This window comes from Pholcus phalangioides, unplaced genomic scaffold (genome assembly GCF_987345545.1).
Source record: "Pholcus phalangioides strain wild (caught in Gottingen) unplaced genomic scaffold, Ppha-v1.0 ptg000014l_1, whole genome shotgun sequence".
In the NCBI taxonomy this organism is placed as follows: Eukaryota; Metazoa; Arthropoda; class Arachnida; order Araneae; family Pholcidae; genus Pholcus; species Pholcus phalangioides.
Genome location: NW_028301607.1, coordinates 1,344,995 through 1,357,883, shown reverse-complemented (window position 1 = coordinate 1,357,883; position 12,889 = coordinate 1,344,995). Strand labels below are relative to the sequence as shown.

General features: G+C 40.9%; 1 protein-coding gene across 1 annotated transcript in view; it reads right to left on the bottom strand.

The window, feature by feature from the left end:
• LOC149077895 (uncharacterized) overlaps positions 1–12,889 on the bottom strand; it is a 74,149-nt gene that overhangs the window by 46,919 nt on the left and 14,341 nt on the right. Inside the window, exons 2-3 of the mRNA XM_089242077.1 lie at positions 3,909–6,578; positions 933–1,023 (exon numbers count right to left, since the gene is read on the bottom strand). Of these exons, the coding sequence (XP_089098203.1) occupies positions 933–1,023; positions 3,909–6,489 (2,672 nt within the window). The 5' untranslated portion in view covers positions 6,490–6,578. The remainder of the gene's footprint in view (positions 1–932; positions 1,024–3,908; positions 6,579–12,889) is intronic.

Below are 12,889 nucleotides of genomic sequence, written 5' to 3'. Positions count from 1 at the left end.
GTCTGTTAAGGGAGTTTCCACGAATTTGAATGTAAAAGCTCTAAAACTTTCTGCCTGTAAAACAAAAAATCTAGCCACAATGCCTTTTAAACTAAATTCATGGGGTTATATAAGTAACTTGCTGCTTGGCTGTGGCAAGAGGAGGGATTATTCCCTCCTCTTTAAGGAGAAGATTATTGAAAAACATCTGTGGAATATTTCTTTGATGTAAACCTTCTCAAAGTTTGAAGTGAGACATGCTGATCCATAGCAGGAGTCATGCTACGAGAAAAGAACTGGAAAAAAAATTGTCATGGAGCCATAGACCTTCCAATTTCACAACTGTTGCTTCGGGATTTTGTGTAATTTTTTTCTTACTTGCATGTTCATAATCCAGGACAAGTTTGTTAGCCAATCAATTTTTCTTGTTCGTAAACCGAATTGCACACAAACTGAGGGTTTACTGTATTAAAAAGAAGTTATGGGTGAATAAGTTTATTTGATACAATGTGTCCAACTAGATATTGCTCCAGCCTGAGTAATAATGCCTTTTCTGCCACCCCCTCCCTGTCCATCTAAACATTAACAGCCCCCTCCAAGTCTAATACAATTAATGACAAGGGCAATGAAAGATAATTAGAGGACATTCATTCACCAAGAGGGCTTCAGGACCATGCTTAGGTGTGCCCATGAGTTAACCTGTCCCTCTGGCTCCCCTTACCCACATAATGCAAACTAAACATAAACAACTAACATAATGCCACGTAATGCAACTTGTTTCAAATGTTAACAACTTGTTTCAATTCAAAGTGTAAGTTTCGAGACTTCCTAATCAAGCTCCAGATCTCTTGATTTCACCCTTGATTGTGATCTGAAAGGTACCAACTGGTATAGAAAACTTTAAAATTATATATGAAAATCATACATTTCATAAATCTGAAATGAATTACTACCTTGATCTTGAAGAACTGGACTTGGATTGGGCTTCTGGTCCATCTTCACTCATATCCGTCCATCCCTCTTCATCGGCTTCCTCTTGTTTTCCTGATCAATGAAAATGAAACAATCAGGTTTTTCATCATAATTCACCCAAGTAGTAATAGATTGAAATGATACACGCCTTAGTAAATTCTGTCAAAAAAAAAAGGGGCGCATGCCAGAAAGTTTGTGCGTTACAGCTGACTGTATAAGTGTATGTCTCTGGGCAGTTATGTGTTTGATACTACCATCTATCTATCAAATCAAAAGTGAGAATTTGCAGGAGGGACGATGATGATGTTAATTCATATATACATTAGATCAGTTGACTCCACCTTTGACGCTGGGTCGTCCCCCCCCCCCCCCGTATCTCCACCCATGTCCCAGACCCATCAGGAAGGACCCTGTTCCTTTTTTTCAAAATATTTAGCACATAATAATGTAAAAAACAAGTTAAAACAAGACTTTGTTTTCTCATCCAAGCTTCACAGATCCCCCCCCCCCCTGCCTCTTCAAACCCATATTTACAGATTGTCTTTCAGTAATATTATGCTAAAAAAAGTACTGAGCTGAGTAAAGTTTTGTCTATGGGTACAAATTTCATCCTGCTTCAATTTATTCTGGTAATTTTTTTTTTAATATATCAAACCTGAAATCCAACAATCATTGTGTCCTCAGGGGTGTGTCTTCGGCTGCATAGACACTGGGGCATTGCTCTGTTTGTCCCATCTGGTGCATAGATGGATTTATGGTTTTGCTGCCTCTGCACTAAGAAAATTTTGCTACCCTTCTGCTGTTCTATCTAGGCTAATTTTCTTGACCACTCATTCCTTAAATTTGCCATGTCTCTGAATTTGCCATCCTCGGCCTGCTTCTTAGACCAACCCCCCCCCCCCCAAATGAATATGACTGTCTCCAAGTCCCTCTTTTGTTTAGTGACTGACCAAAAGGGGAAGATTCATTATTCCCTTGCTGTCTAGGTTACTCTTATCGTCATTCACATGTTTGCATACTGTCTAAGTCACTATATTTTAGTTGCTCACCTTATACTTTATTTACAAGGCTATCTTTATTACAAGGTGAGATTATTTTAGGTGCCACCAGCTGCACTAACGATGGCTGCTGCTGTACTGGACGAAATATTTGTTGCAAAAATGGCTCAGTTACTGTGTAACAACCAGAAAAGTTTCAATATTTCTGCAAACTCTGGCTGTGAAAGCCTACCTACTCTTTCCAGATCATGATTGTCATATTTTGCTGCACAGTTATAGCCCAGAGTTTCATCATGGGGACAGACACTAAGCATGTAAGTCAAATTCATGTAAGTCGGGTGCAATTTTGCATACAAATACATCAAATAGTGGTTAATTGAAACCAATATCTCTGAAAAACACTGGTCTTTAAAAAAAAAGCAATCATCTTGCAGATTTTCCTACATTCAACTTAAAATTTCTCATTAATATTTTTAACCCTAGATAACTAAGCATTCATCTAAGAGACTACAGAGCCAGTTTTGCCAATTTAAGATGTTCCCATTGCGCTTGCACCACCTTACAGTATCTTAATAACTAGTAAAACGAGTTTATAGATATTTATTTATTTATTTTTTAAATTGAAGTATTATAATACTTCTCTTAAGTTACGCTAATTTGTTTTAAATAAATGAAGGAAATATAAAAATATGCTTGTTTTTAATTCGTAGTCTATGAGTTGAATAAGTCACTGAGTAATACTGATTTAAGTTTAGTTATCTAGGGTTAAATTGCTCCAAATATATATATACTAAGTCAAATGCAGTGCAATATTTTGTATCACTTTAGTCTATCGAAAAAAAATTAGCTTCTCGTATTAAAGCAGGTTAATTTTGTTATTGCGGTTTTTGTTTCTTTGTATAAAGTCAAGTGTCAAAATTAGTTTGAGTGACAGTTGAGTGACTGGGTGCATTGTCAAAAGAATTTTAAATAGCATAATTTTTTTAACTGAATGTGTACTAAATGTTGACTTATATGTGCATCATTTGGTCACAGCTTATTACTGTTCAGAAATGCACGCGCTGTTCGGCTAGGTAATTGATTCCATTCTGGTGGCCATGATAGTCAGTAGCATTTCTCTATGGATTTTGTGTTTATGTTTGTAGAATAAAGCTTATATTATGCTATTGTGTGATTTGGAATGCTCCTCCAGTTTGACCTGTATAAATGTCTAGGGAGACATTTCAGTGACGAAACAATTTTAACAATTTTCAAGAATGAAAGGTCATGTTTCCAAATGGTTTGAATTGATTCTCAAAATCTGTGGTAAATTTGCATTTTCAGCTGCTTCCCTAATTTCTACTTTTATCACCTTAAAGATCAGCTCAGCTGGGCTACATGGGGTTTTCCAATTGAATGGACAATGTACAGTCAATTCGTTATAACAACCATTCCATTACACCAACTGTAAGGAGAGTCCAAAATGTTTTCATATAATGACTATCATATATGTTTTCCTTTCGATATAACGACTATCATATATGTTCTCCTTTCGATATAACGACCCTCCCGCTATAACATCCATTTTCGAAGGGAACAAGGAGGGTCGCTATATTGAGCATTGACAGTGACTGTATAATTTTTACTTGATTACAACACCATAAAAAAATAAATTTCCATCTTAGCTATAATCCCATAATGCTTACAAAATGTGCTGAATTCTCAAAAACCAGGCATTTTTCACAGAAAATCGTGTAACTCTGAAATCGCATAATCAGGGTAGAGAAGTCGGGGTATGACTGTATTTGTGTTGTATAAAACTATTAGGAATGACTCTAACTGAAGGTACCTATAGCAATTTAAAAAATTCATGTTTACATGGTTTGTGTTAGCATGAAATGTGAAAATATATGGTATGTCATTCTCTCATAAAATGTACATTTATGTCTTATGTAAATAGGTTATAGTTTAAAAATGCACCTGGCGTCGAGCTATCACTGGAACTGATATTCTGATAGCAAGCTTCACCGCCGGCAACTTTAAGAGCATAATTTCCGGATGTATATTCTCTGTTATTCTCCTCGGATTTCTGACTAGCAGTTTCATAGTCCAACGGTGTGTAATAGTTTTCTAGGACATAGTATTTGCTGTATTTACCTTTATCATCATTTTCTTCGCTGCTTTCAACACTTTTTGTGTCATTGCGTACGTTCCTCCACAAGAACGATTGGTTAGGTCTGAGGGATTTGCCAGAATCCTTCTGCAGATTGTTAATCTTGTGTAAGGTAGAACTTTTGTTATCCAAGCTAGAAGACTCACTGTCTTGCACACCAAATCGCTGAGTCAATGCTTTGACGCTGATAGATGAAGCACTGTCTGTTAGCGTGCTTTCAGACGATGTCATTTCTGATGCATCTGAAAGATAGCTGGATGTTTCAGAGTTTGGGAGATTCTTTGAAGCGACTTCCCAGTGTTTGGATCCGGATTCATTTTTGGCATCAGTTTTGTTTCTGTTTGATAAGTAGTGTCCTTTCCTCAAATGATCTGTGTTATACCTGCTGAGAAAGCTGCGAACTGGTGGGATTTTATCGCCCAACTGGTTGTTGTGGGTGATAGACTTTAATCTGCTGTCAGAGTTGGAATTAGATGAACTACCCACATCGTCTGTTTGTTTAGGCGATTCATTCGATTTGGCTTCTGATGGCTTTAAACTGGAACATGTGATGAAGCACTGATCATTTTCTGCCTGTGCACGGACCTTCTCCCCGAGAAGTTTCAATTTCCTCTGCGTTTCAGGTGATAACAAGGATAAGTTTTCTTCATAGCTCAGTACGGCTCTTTGAACCAGACTCAATTTACGAGCTTTTTCTTGAGGATCGTCGTCTAAACTGCTGCTGCTTTTCTCAGAGCCATCGTTAGATGAAGATGAACTTCTGCTCAAACTCGAGCGCAACCTACGACCAACCTGACATGATTCCGAATTTACTTCAGCATTGCTTACTTTACTCAGTAGATGACTGGTTGAAGAATTGGTGTTCATTTTTGTTGTAACATCATATGTGGCAGTGCTCTTGGTATTTTTGTTTGATAGTTCATGACCAGATTTTATCAGTGATGCCATTTCTGGCTTATCCATGCTATCCTTTGACTCTGTTGCTCTGGAGCTGGCAGAAGACAAACTGCTGAATTTGTTTTTCAATGCAGACACTTTTGACTGGTTGATCGAACTTTTTGGTGGCGAGTCTGCATTTTTCACCCAGTTACCGAATTTGTCTTTTACCCATAGATTTTTATTGCCTGCTTGAGCAGATTGCATTTGAGATTCTTTTTCGACTGAAGTTGCGAGAACTTTCCTATCTTGAGTCTTTGATTTGGGTTTTGAGTGATCAGTTTTCAAATCCAGCCTCATGTTAGACTTTGTTATCGACGCTGTTCCTGGCAGTTTTTCACATTCAGTCTTTTTGACGATGATATCAACATCTTTTATAGATGAGCTGGTGGTGGTGAGCTTATAAGTATTAGCAGATTCATTCACTGACTGCTTATCGATGGAATCCGCACTGCTATTAAAGTCATTTGACTTACTCTCAGTTTTTAGAGACGATGATGATGGAAGACTAGATAAACTAGGACTGGTGCCATTCGATTTGGCAGACGACACAGAGGAACTGGAATTTTTGTCATTATGTACAAGTCTTTTTGAAGTGTAATTCAAACGGCCTGAGCTTGGAAGTAGTGAGGATGCAGCAGCACGAGCACTTAATGGCACATTCCTGATATTAGCTTTTGAGGTGTCTGGAATAGTTTTGGAAACAGCTGATGACTGAAAATTTTCCTGAGTACTTTTGAAGCTCCCTCGAAGTTGTGGTGTTGTTCCGCTCAAAGTTTTTGGTTTATCTTCAGAAAACCCTAGAGATTTTGAATTGGTTCCATTACAAAGAGGTTTTGTTGTGAGATTTCTGTTCGTAAGATGTGACCCAGTTTTCTTTGAAATTTGTGAAGTTTTTGAAAGTGCAGTGCGAGAGATAGGCTCTGAGATTGGCCTTAAGGGGTCAGGTTTGACAGTCACTTCTGTGCTTTCAAATTTATCTTTTATCCTAGCCCACTTTGGTGAAGACATCAGACTGTGGACTCTACTGTCTGAAGAACTCGTCAGATCCAAATCTTTCTTCGTCCTCGTAGATTCGTGTGTACTCGCTGCAGATCCAGTTCTTTCGATTACCAGTGATTTCCGTTTACACGCAGGAGAGATTTTACATGTGCTTGACAATATTTTATCACAGCTATTTGGCAGTGGAGATTTTCTCCCACCTGTGGTGGCAGAAACTCCATTATGTTTCTGCACTGACGCAGATTTGGATGAAGAGTCAGTCAAAGCAGATCTCGCTGACCTGTTTTGAAGAAACTGTCTTGAATTCGGTCTGGTAACAGTACCGCTACTTTTCTTGGTGGCAGACATATTTGCAGTATCTTCACAGCATTGCAGCACTTTTAGAGGTGCTCTCGTCTCTGCAGATGCGTAATCTGGACACACTCTACCAGTCCATGAAGAGCGTATCATGGCTACTGAAGCAAACTGGAACTAAATCATAGAACAGGGGGCGAAAAACACCAAGGCAGATATTCCAAGACATCTTCCTCCATCAAAACCTGTGAAGGAAATGAGATATAGATTACTGTAAAATCGATATTTTAATAAGCATGAACATGGGAATGAACACACACTAGCAAAAGGATATCCAAGTTTGAAGACCGCTTGAAAAATTCAAGCATTTGCCATCTTTACTTCAAAATATGGAAGACAGATGGCAGCACAAACAAGAGCACAAAACCTGCAACTCTGCCAATGTAAATGTGTTAGAACCACAGATGCACTCAAAACATACATTCTGGTGTGGGTCGATTCGTTAGAAATTCCACATGAAAATGTGTATGAGATGCAGGTATGGTATAGTAGTAGAAGGGGGCTTCCCTATACTGGGATCTTTGGTGAACCCTAATACCTGATTTTCCACAGGCGTAGTAGTGAATTTTAAAAACATGAAAATAATAGGAATCTTCCTGGGCCCCCCAGGGCTGTAACTCTGTGAACCCAATGCTTGGAGACCATCACTTCCTCAGCTTAACCTGTGTGGAAGATATGCAGGATCCTGGAAAGGGGGGGGGGAGGAAGAAGCTGAGAACATTTTGCTTTCTTGAAAAGTGGTGCAATAGGAAAAAAATTAATTTCAAAGTCACTGATTTATTGGAACAGTCTTTTTTTGTGAGGGGGGAGGGGTTAAATTTATGTTCAATCAAAACTTTCCTATTTTATGAAATCAAAAGATAGTCTATTAGTGATGAATACGGTCTCCTCGAATGGAGGGAGGGCGAATCACCGAGGCTGTGTATAGCGGAGGGGGGGAGGCGAATGTCTAACCCGCCCTCCCGTTTATGCCAAAAATACAAAATTTCCATTGCACAGAGAGATAACGAATCACCTGAACACTAATAGACGCATCTCCATTGTCCTGTCGCTGGTCAGTGAAGCACCAATATTTTTTGCTTGTACAAATAGAAGATGGATATATCTATGGGGAGACACCTACCAGAAAGGCCGGTTTCCTGAGGTCCATAGGGTGGCTTTCCTCAGAGCGGCCTATCTTTACCAAAACAGTCAGACCTCTGTATAACTCCACTTCCTTGAGAAAGAGGATCTGGTTGGGTGGGGAACGAATAAAAAGTGTTTCATAAGCGGGGAGTCACTTAATAGCAAGTGAACCCAATCTGCAATTTATGCGGGGAGATGCAATTCACATCACGAATGACTCTTCAGAGCCAGGGGCGCTCTCAAGTATCCCTCAGTATGTTTTAGCAGGGTCAAGTACTCTCAGAGTTAATTTAAAAAAAAATTGAAATTCCATACATAAAGTGAAAGAAGAGCACCTACGTGGTATCGAATAATTCCGAAGCCCCCCCCCCCGTTCCGCCTTCAGACAAGTGTTGGCTTCGGCTAATGAATCAGTGCCGCTTTTCAGGGTGTGTGACAGGTACGACCGCACCGGGTCCCACGCTATTGGGTGCCTTGCACTCGTAAAAATAAGAATAAAAATATTCAATTGATTCATGATTGTCAGCATCAAATGCAGGGCCGTAACTAGGCTACGGCAACCGGGGTTCTGAGCCGAATAGGGAACCCCAAAAAAATTTAACTTATGTTGTAAAATAATAACCCTTTCAAGAATTCCAAAAGGAAAAGTCTGCCCCAGGGCCCTAGAAAGGCACATTACGGCCCTGGTCAAATGCTTGTGAAAAACCAGAGCGAGCATTGTACAGTAGGCCTACATCCGTACCGCGACAGGCGCAGTATGTAGAAATGTACCTGTCCCATAAAATACGGGAAGTTAATAACCATTAGCATATATGTCACCTTCCCCCCCCCCCACCCCCCCAGACATATTACTTTGGATCCATGAGGGTGCGAGCTCGCATAGGCTATAGCCCATTGCGGAAAGGAGGTCAAGAACAAAGATCAAATTATAGAGTGAAAGGGCTTCAAAATTTTAATAGCCAGCAGCAGACGGAAAAGCCATAAATCCTCCTCTGACCGCGAAGGGGGATGATCCACAGAGTAAGAATAATATCTTTTTATATAATATCTTTTATATCTTTAGTCTATGGGATGATCCGATGATAATTTCCACACAGAGCCCCGCATCTGGTCAGGGCGGCCCTGTAACGATAAATGTGTTCTTTAAATTTGACCACCTCTGAATTATGCGTCGTCGTCCCCGCGAACTATTCCCCCACTTGCACATGAGAAAATAAGTCCCGGGTAACTGTCAGCTCCATGAGATGTGCAGTCATCAGATACTCCTCTCTGAAACAGTTACAAAGCCATCAGAAACTCTTTGAAACAGTTATCCTCTTCCCTCCAGAGGCAAACATGCGTGAACCTTATTTTTAACGGTTTTAAATAGCTTTTAATGATTCCCTTTTCTTAGTTAAGGCTTGTAGTACACATACGTGTACCAAATGGTCCTAGTAAAGATATCGATCCGAATTAATTAATCGATTAATTTAAAAAAAATTTAAGGGCATTTTGGCATACAATGAACATATAAATAAAAAAAAAATTCAATAATCAGTATTGGTGCAGGTGTGAAGCAAAGAATATACTTCTTCACACCTGAATGCTACAGAAACCCCTCTCTCATATAGCTATCAGAAACTCTGAAGTTTTGATTTTCAGGTACGACAATTAGTCGGTACAAAAATAGGTATACCGTCTAACGTGGTGCCGCAACTAGGGGGGGGGGGAGAGGTCTGACGCCCTCAGCTGGACTAAGAAATGCACCGAGTTTGCTTTTTATTCATTCGAAAGCACGGGACGGGGGCACCAAAATGGATTCTTGTCCCGGGTGACAGTCAGTTTTTGTTTCTATAGTTGCGGCCCTGGCCTAACCACCTAAATAACTACGGAAGAGCTCATTACTATGCACAGACAAAATATCACACATCATTTCGCCTCAAAATGCCTAGTATAGTCAATTTTTTTTACTGACTCACCGAACAGCTGCGGCGATGCAAGGCCAGGTCACATGGGCTGTCATCAGCTTTATAGAATAGTCCGGGGGGAAAAAAATCCAAGAAATTAGATCCCTCGCAGAGCCTCAACCAGTCGGTGACAGATGCATCGCGTAGAAGCGCACAAAACCCACACTGCAGTGAAAACAACTTCACCGAAGCAGACCTGCTAGCCAAATGGCGGCCGCGGCCTCTACAATTCTTTCCCCGCGCCTGGATTGTGGAGTAAGGGAAATCTGTAGTGTTGTCGATGACTGATTCACCAACGACCACCCCCGCCAAATACAGACAGACTATGGTAAAGCACAGCCTGAGTGGGTGGGATCCAAGCCAGACGAGTATTCACGAGTTGTCTACGGGGAGAGCGGAACCATGATATATATATATATATAGTAGTCTCCCTCCCCCAACTATCACGCGTGGAAGGGTGCCTGTACTGAGGGGGGTTAGAAAAAAGATATAAAAACAAGGACGGGGAACCCCACCTCAATCAACTCCTTCAAGAGAGAACTAGGGGTCCCTAGAACAGTCAGAATTCGAATCGTATTTTTTTTGCCAGAGACATCTATGGATTATTTGTTCCGGAAAACGAGGGAGTACATCGGAAAAAGAAATTGCTGTTATGGACGGTACTAATGAAGTACATAGCAAATGTCATGAATATTGCCATACTTTCCACAAGGCAATCGATATCTTTCACCCCCACTATTGCATATACTGTGTGTGGAAACGACGCATAACCTTAATGAATAGTTGATGATCTTCGGCTATCGGAAATTACGAAGTGCAATACCGGTAGATTCGTTGCAACTCACCCCCCTCTTTGATACATGGAAAGACGAGCTAAGACGTACCCGGTATAAATTATTTCATAGGTCTCATTCAGGAGCTATATTTGATGTAATATTGTAGGGAACCTTCCATTAACGGGCACACCCCCCCTCTTTAGCGGACACCTAACGTTAACACACTTTCCACGGGCTTCAATGCGACAAATTAACGGATACGTCCCGTTAGTAGACGATGCCCGTTTTCAAGAGATTCCACTGTACGCACAGGAGAGGACGACTTGGGAATTTTTGTGGCCCTTTGAAACAGTGGTTCTCTCAGCCTAGGGTCATGCGGGTCCTTTGTAGTCAAGGGAATTCTAAGGTAGTGTTTTTTTTACCTGGGGACACATGGTCTCTTCGTGGTTCTGGGATATTGTAAGGGGTGCCACGAATGAAAATCGCAAATACAACGGACACCTCAGCAGAAATTTGATACGAATACCTGCAAAAAAAAACCTGAAGATGGTGAATTTACTATTCAGCCATCAAGTGGAAGGACTAGAATTGTTTTGATATAGACTTTATAGGTTTAAAGCAGTAGTTCTTAACCACGGGTATTCTGGGGCGATAGGAGCAATTTCGAAGGTGAATGCTTGTTCTACGATGTGATTACTTAAAGAGGTGGGGTAATGGAAAGTTTACTGGGGGGGGGGGGGGGGTCAGGACTGTAACTAGGATTTTTGCCATCCCCACAACTTCAAAATTCGATAATATTATAACGGTGTTCTTTGTTCCCAACCTAAAATTGCCGCCCCCTCTAGTTCCGGCCCTGATTGGGGTCCAAGTGTATTAATCAAAATTCACTGAGGGTGCGGAAAGGACCAGTACAGAGGTTAAAAGCCACTGTTTTAAAGACTATAAAATTCCTTTGGACCAGTTCATCGTTACCCACGACACAATACTATCATTTTAGAATCAATGTTTAAAAATAGACCCTGCTAACATGGCCGCCAACTCGTACTTGGAGCCATCTCTGTTTACTTATTCTAATTGAATAAAAAAAAAAAAAAAACACGTGTGTTCAGTCCAGTAGTTTAAGGTAATTAATGCGTGCTTGGTGATTAGATGCTTTGATACCACAACGACATACTCGGTCAGTCGAAGTAGGCATACATTTTGGAGGAGTGCCACTCCCTTCCCCTCCCGTGATGTTAAAAGAGTAGTTAAAACATACATGCTCAACCCGTGACCCGCAGGAAAAATGTGGCCCAAGAAGTCATCGGATAACTAATTAAGTGATCTGAGAATGTGATCCTCAAACCTCATTTTACATAAATGAACTAAAGCGGCACGTCACTTAAGTGACGCGCGCCATATATTATATTATTACAGGTGACCTGCGGTAAACTTCCAGAACACTTAAGTGGGCCACGGTACATACCTAGATCATTTAAGGGACCCGCAACACAATTCTAGAGCACTTGATCGTTCCACGGCACATTCAACGTTCACTCAAGTGACCTGCGGCACAGTTTCAGATCACTCAAGTGACCCGCGATGCAGTTCCACATTACCCAAGTGGCTTGTGGCACATACTCAGATCACAGATCAGCGTCACTAAAATGGGATGTGTCGCTTTGGTTCATTCATGCAAAATGAGGTTTAACTCCACGTGCCACATCAGATGACTTCGAGGGCCACATTTTGACCGCGGTTCGCGCGGGCATGTATGCTTCAACAACTCTTTCAGTGATCCACAACACAGTTCTGGAGCACTTAAGCACCCCACGTGGCACATTTAATGTTCCACTCTAGTAATCCGCGGCACAGTTTCAGATCACTCAAGTGGCCCGCGACACATTTTTTGAACACTTAAGTGACTCACGACGCAGTCCCATACTGCTCAAATGGCTTGCGGAATATTCCCAGATCATTCAAGTGATTCGTGATACAGTTCCACATTACTCAAGTGGCTTGTGGCATATTCTCAGATCACTTAATTAAGTGGCCCGCACTCTCTTAAAGGTTGTGAACCCTTGTGTTAAAGGACGAATTCTGCTTCCTCGTTCCCCACAAATTCGATTTCCAATCGAAAAGTCGCGAAACATAATTCTTGATGTGGAGAATGCCCGAGATTTTTCTATAATCTCAATCCGGTTTTTTAATCTCGATCCGAAACTCGCCATTTCCACACCAAGAACTATGAAGGAAACGCTCTGGTACCTTAATCATCCGACGCGATTTTTTTAAAATCTCGATTCGGTTGTCTACGCAGAACAGTTCCTGTCTCACTTGGATACACAGTCAACGCACGTTCCAAAGACATCGCGGTGTCAAATACAAAGATGGCTTCTAAGCAAATCACCAGCCGAAACAATAGCTAAAGACAAGAGGGTCCAAGAAAAAGATATAAATATTGAAATAACAAGTAGCGGCCGAGAGATAAGATACATGGCACTCGCGCCTATTGTAGATAAGACGCCTTGTAGGGAAGGCACCCATCTCCTTCAGCAGTTATCGCGTGCATAATATTCACGAGACTAGATAGCGCTCACGAGAATAGACACCGTCTCACTAGTCTACCGGCATATCAATAAGCAGGTATGAAGGCAGGGAAGTCCCGAG